General features: G+C 31.7%; 1 protein-coding gene across 1 annotated transcript; it reads left to right on the top strand.

The window, feature by feature from the left end:
* Positions 1-264: 264 nt before the first annotated feature.
* Positions 265-1,002, top strand: LOC131044242 (probably inactive leucine-rich repeat receptor-like protein kinase At5g48380). The gene has a single exon (XM_057977531.2). The coding sequence runs from the start codon at positions 265-267 to the stop codon at positions 1,000-1,002; it is 738 nt and encodes a 245-aa protein (XP_057833514.2).
* Positions 1,003-6,641: the final 5,639 nt, after the last annotated feature.

Consider the following 6,641-nt stretch of genomic DNA (forward strand, 5'->3'; position numbering starts at 1 on the left):
CAGCGGCTTGAAGTACTGTGGGAGTATGACTACCTTGGATCTCTCTGGCAATAATCTTTCAGGCACAATAACAAAGGATCTATGCAAATGGCTTCCCTTTCTTGCGACAACGCGTCAAACCACTTTACTGGGTCGATTCCCGCCGAGCTCGCTAGTTGTACTTATCCGAATGTCCTTCACTTAAACGACAACCAACTTTAAGGCTCGATACCATGGGAATTGACGCGGCTGCAGCGGCTCCACAAATACAGTTTTGCAAATAACATGCTTACAGGGCCAATACCTGCTAAGTGGACCTATAATAGCCCCGACCTTTTTAAAGGTAACCCTGCACTTTGTTCGAAACTCTTGAACAGGGAATGTTGGGTGCCAGATTCAGTGAATCAGATGGTTGTTGCTGCGTTTGTGCTTTACGGCATTATGATTATTACCTGGAGCATAATCGGCATTCGCTGCTTGATTTCAAGACAAAAATCTCAAGGATCGCCACTTCGGCCATTCAAACAGTCCATCGATCGTGTGAAAGCTCGGAGGTCCAAAAATGTTTGCTTGTTCGAGAAGCCCATAAAAAAGATGAGAGTGAGTGACCTTGTGGATGCCACCCACAACTTCAACGAAGACCACATCATATGGAGTGACAGCACAGGAGTGTTTTATAAGGCTGAGCTACCCGACGGATCTCTGCTGGCTGTAAAGAGGCTGAGGCCATCCGAGCGGAGTGAAAAGGAGTTCAAGTGGGAGATGAAGACATTGGGGTATCACCGCAATCTGCTCCCACTTTTGGGGTACTGCATTGCAGACCACCAAGAGCGGCTGCTTGTCTACAAATACATGGCCAGAGGAACTCTCCTGAATTGCTTCCACGGCCTCCACAGAGATCAGAATGAGTTGGACTGGCCCACCAAACTCAAGATTTGCGTGGGGATTTCAAGAGGACTGGCGTGGCTTCATCACATCTGCAATCCTCATGTCATCCACCGTAATAACCTGTTGACTGGGTAGCTAGATTGAAATACAAGTGATCCGATGGAAGAAAACAGTGTTCGGGGGCGGGCTGGTTATTGAGATGGCCCACTTAATGGTGTCGAATCTGTCGATTCATCCCAACTATTGGTAACAATATCTCCCCTCTTTATATTTCATCTTTTCTATGTTCAAAATGGCCATTTTAGATATTTTATTCTTTAGTTCTAAGTAACAATTCTTAATTTGCTTCTTTTTTTTTTATTTTTTTTATTTTTGTATTCGTATCAATTGTATTTGTTGTTCATATAAATTATTATTTTTTAGATAATTGAAAAATATATTTAAAAAATAAATTGCAATGATTCAGTTTCATTTTGGTGTTTGTTGTTAAATAATCTTTTTAATGAAAATTGATTTGTTAAAAACTAACAAGTTGGTTCATGGTATTTATATTTCATAATCAAAATTAAAAAATTAAGAAAAATATTTTATTTGAATTATTAAATTATATTTATGTATTGTTAAATCTATATTTTATTAATACTTCTAATTAATTTTTAAATTTTTGCTAAGCAAATTAAATGCGAGTTGAGATTACACTAGCCTTAGTCAAAGCAATGTGAAAGGCATAAAGAGACCATGCTTGATTTAATAGTTGTAGAGGCTAAATATGTGATATGATCATTCTTACAATTAGTTAGACATAGAAAATACAAGAATTATAGTATATCAAAACAAAAAATTCATACTACACAAGCATTACAAAGATGCGATATATATAAAGTAGTGTAGACTGTGCATGACTTTGTTATTGAAGACCTTTTACTAAATGTAAGACACTAAAATTCAAATGAAACTTAGGAGGAGGAACACAAAATCAAGGTTAGAGAGTCCAATTAAGAATTATTGAAAATAACTACACTATTAACAAATTAAGATTAATAATTCTAATCTCAAAAACTTAAAAGAAAAAAAAAATATCATCATATTTTAAGGAGTCAACATCATCATATTTGATTAATGAACAATATGGAAATTGCAGTCACATAAATTTGTCCACTTAATTAAATGAATATTTAATATTTATTTGATTATTTAACCATCTATCAATAATTAATTAAATTAATATTTAATTAATTCATCTTAACCCTCTTCTCCTATTAATTAAATAAATTATTCAATTTATTTTATTTAATTCACTTAACCAAATTCAGACCATTAATTAAATAAATAAATCATATTTATTTAATTAAATCTTCTCTCACATTTAAATAAATTAATATTTATTTAAATTCCCCAAAATCTCATCTCTCACATTTAAATAAATTAACATTTATTTAAATCACCTTTATCCTCCACCCACTTGTATTTTCCTACAAATGCAAGTTGCACAACTATTTTAAATAAATCATTTATTTAAATCACCTTTATCTTCCACCCACTTGTATTTTCCTACAAATGCAAGTTGCACAACTATTTTAAATAAATCATTTATTTAAATCACCTTTATCCTCCACCCACTTGTATTTTCCTACAAATGCAAGTTGCACAACTATTTTAAATAAATTATTTATTTAAAATCCTATTTATCCTCACCCACTTGAAACCTTTAATGGTTTCCCTTAAAGTCTTCAAACTTAATGGCTTCTTTCTAGAGTCTTCTCAAGCCTTTAATGGTTTCGCTTAAAGTCTTCAAACTTAATGGCTTCCCTTAAAGTCTTCTTAAGACTTTAATGGTTTCCCTTAAAGTTTTCAAATTTAATGGCTTCCTTCTAGAGTCTTCTCAAACCTTTAATGGTTTCCCTTAAAGTCTTCAAGCATTTAATGTTTTATCTTCATTTTTCTCATTTAAATAAATTAATATTTATTTGAATATTTACCCAAATGCAAATTACACCATTTAATTGAAATAAATGATTTTATTTTAATTGAAAATCCCAAAATTCTTCCCACTTGCATTCTCCTACAAAACCCACTTGCAATCCTAACCCCCTTCTAGATTCTTCTAACCCCTTCCTAATTAGCCTAATCCATCCCCTCAATATTGTCACATTTCTAAGCAACTTGGAGTCACTTCTCAAAGCCCTCAAAGTCTTTGAAAGGCATTTAAGGCTTTAAGTCTTCAAATGGTTAACCTCTAAAGTCTTCCAAACCATTAAAGGCTCTTACATAACCATTTATGGTTAACTCACCTTTTCTTTTGTTTAGAGACTTTCCTCTAACTTAACCATCATTTTGACTCATGGGTCTCTTCAAAGCACTTATTTCTTTGACTAGGGTAACCATCATGTCCCCTCAAGCATTTAATACTTCTTATCTCTCCTCTCAAGCCTCCTCATGGTGACACTTGTCAACATGGGATTGGGTTGAAATTCTCACATGGATTGAATATCTTTCAATCCTAATCCTTGTTAAGATTGTTCAATCTTAACCCTTCATTTCCTCATTTCTTCTATAAATAGAACTCTTCTCCTCAAGCAAAAGAGGAAGCATTAGAGTATTTATTGTTATACTGGCATTAGCATAGATATTTTTCATAACATCACTATCTACACTTTCCATATTCAACCATCTTGAATCTCCATATGACATCCATGGCTAGTGCTAAAAGCTGAGAGCTACACTCATGTGGAACTTGGAGAGGAGAGGAACAAGGGAGGAGCAACTATGAGCATCTTGATTAGCTATTTTATTCTATGTTTATATGCTTTCTATTTCATGCTTAATATCTCTCTTGATATGCGTGTTTAGGATAATCTTTTGTTGCTAACACTAACATTTATTTCTTGTGCTCTTGTGTGTGTTGCCATCAAACAGATTTTCTAATCCTTTTTGCAGAGCATCAGAAATAACTTGAGTTTTTACAATGCATATCATTTATTATTAAAATTAGACTATACAAATAATAAAATCTCATAGATTTATAAGAGAATCATAATAAGATGTTTTACCCTTTATTATATATGTAATTATCATTTCAAATATGAATACAATCATTTAAATTATAATATATAATATATATTTTGTTGTTTAGATTTGAACAATAACATAAAATCCAATGCTCTAAATAAGTACAAGTAGTATGACTTCACCAAATTGGAGGGAAGGATAACATCATCTATGCACTTTATCTCTAACTATAGACTAGTGATCCTCAATATAACTTTCAAATGTTTTTGACCCAACTCTTCAATGAGGATAACCAATCATGATAGCTACAATAGTACCATGTCCAATTCAAGAACTAAGTTTATAGGTACTAAACTATCATATATACAATCTTCCATGCAACCCTTGACACCCTCTAGCTACATGACATGTAACTGATATGCAAAGTATTAGATACGCGAATTGACAATGCATGCATACAATAAGTATTATTTTGGCAAAAAAATAAATTAATATTAAAATTACATTTTTGAGCATGGATATGTATGCCATATGTTCACACACTACTCTCTCTTGTTTGAATTTTACAAACTCAAAAAAATATATTAAAAAAAAAATGATAAAAATTAAGATTGCATTCATTAATTAACATCATTAATCTTAATTCCCAACACATTCAGATAGAGCAAAGAAAATCCTTCGCATTTAATAAAAATATATACTATTCCAACAATATATCACCATCATAAATTTAATAACCATTCACATGATAGGCTATTCACCTAACAAACTTGTTATGTGATCTTTCCCTTAAAATATTGTTATAATTCAATTTAATATAACTCAAAGTAATGGTTGTATTATCATACTAAAGCTGCCTAGGTCATATCCTCTCTTGAGAATCATCATATAGTGGATTTGAAAAATACTGATCATAAATAAATATAGTTATAATATTACTTATCAAATATCATACATAAACAATTACATCATGTGCATAATTCATAAATAACTTTTTATCTAAATTTGAACATATTTATTATTTTTGTCCATAAAATTTCTTTTCTATTAACATGTTATTTCTTTTTCCTATTATAGTATGTGTAACCACATAGGGCCCAATAAATATACCTATAAATATTTAATAAACTTATCTTATTAACATATAGAGTTTCATAGATGTATATATATCCATACATTAGCCTATAGTCACACATATGAGTATATATAGGTAAATAAATACTTATGTCTTAACATATCTCCTTAAATGGAAACTATAAAAAATGTTGCAACTATTATAAATGTAACTCAAGTGATTATGCATGTGTGTATTTAAATTTTTAAATACAAACATGTAAATTATATAAATTTGTAGCGTCATAAATTGTCACTAGGCCAATTTACACCTCATGTGTGTGCCCCTACTTTAGTGTGTCCCTTCCTCATCTACTATCCAGGTTCGTTCAATGCCTTAACTCCAATTTTGATGCCATGCACTATTGGATTAATTGAAAGGACTGAAATACTAAGATGGGGGGTAAATCAATATCCCCCATATTCAAAAACATTCTCACAATTTCTAAACCTTTTGCCAATCTATCAATATCATCAATTAAGCTCAACAACATGAAATAAGAAATGCATGATAAACAAGAAACACAGCCACAAAAGGAACATTGAATTTTATACGTGGAAAGCCCAAATGGGAATAACCATGAAGAGTATTAGCTCTCAAGAAAATATAACTAGTGTAGTGTAAAATTTTGTGTATTAATCCATTAAATCAAACATTGAAAACCACATTCAATGAAACACTACAAGAGAGAGTAATACAAATAAACTAATTAGAAAACTCCCTCAAATCGTCCCATTGTTCTTTATTCTTAAGGACCTTGTGGGTTTAGATGTTGGCTCTTAGATGCATGATCGCAAGATGACTACCGAAGAAACGAGAGTGAAATGATGCAATTCTATAATCTATATGATGATGTGCAATTCTAAATTATCATGATGGCTATGCTATGAATGCAATGATCCTATTGATATGCTAAATTATGATACTAAAACTATAAAAAATGCTTATGAAAATGTTGTTAATGATGCTATAATTAAAATTACTAAGATCGTAAGATTGCTATGATTGCTAAGGGTCCCCTCATGGCTGAGAAGAGGGCTATTTATAATTTTCCAAAGCCAACGTTGAGGTGGCAAGATTAAATGGTGAGGATTTGGTCTGGAGAGATCAACGATTGGAAATGATAAAGTTAGAGAGGAGGTTGAAGGATAGGATACTTGTCATCCTAGGGGGACAAGTGTCAAGGAATCTCCATCAAATGCCAACAAGAAGGCAAGTGGCAAGGAGATGAAGGACATCTGGCAAAGATGCCACGTGTCCTCAAGAGAAGATAACCAACCCACAAGAGGTTAGAATGAGGAATTTAGAGGAGATAGGGCTAGTTAAACCAATGGTTAGGTGGGATGGGTTAAGCTAGAATGTGGCTAGGTTAGGTGGTTAAAGGTTAGGACACATGTGCCCAAATTTGAATTAAAAATTCAAATTTAATGATAATGAATAAACAAAGTAATTAAATTTCTCTATTTAATTAGGAAAATAGAAGAAATGAATTAAGGTGGGAGGAATTAGAAATAATGAACTATATAAATAAATTATTAAATTAATTTATATAGTAGAGGAATAAAAGACTATAATTAATTAAATAAATTTGTATTTAATCAATTATCTCCAGAACAATTTTTGGTGTATACGTTTTTCCCCTCTTTGAAAT

The sequence above is a fragment of the Cryptomeria japonica genome, chromosome 3 (assembly GCF_030272615.1).
Source record: "Cryptomeria japonica chromosome 3, Sugi_1.0, whole genome shotgun sequence".
Lineage (NCBI taxonomy): Eukaryota > Viridiplantae > Streptophyta > Pinopsida > Cupressales > Cupressaceae > Cryptomeria > Cryptomeria japonica.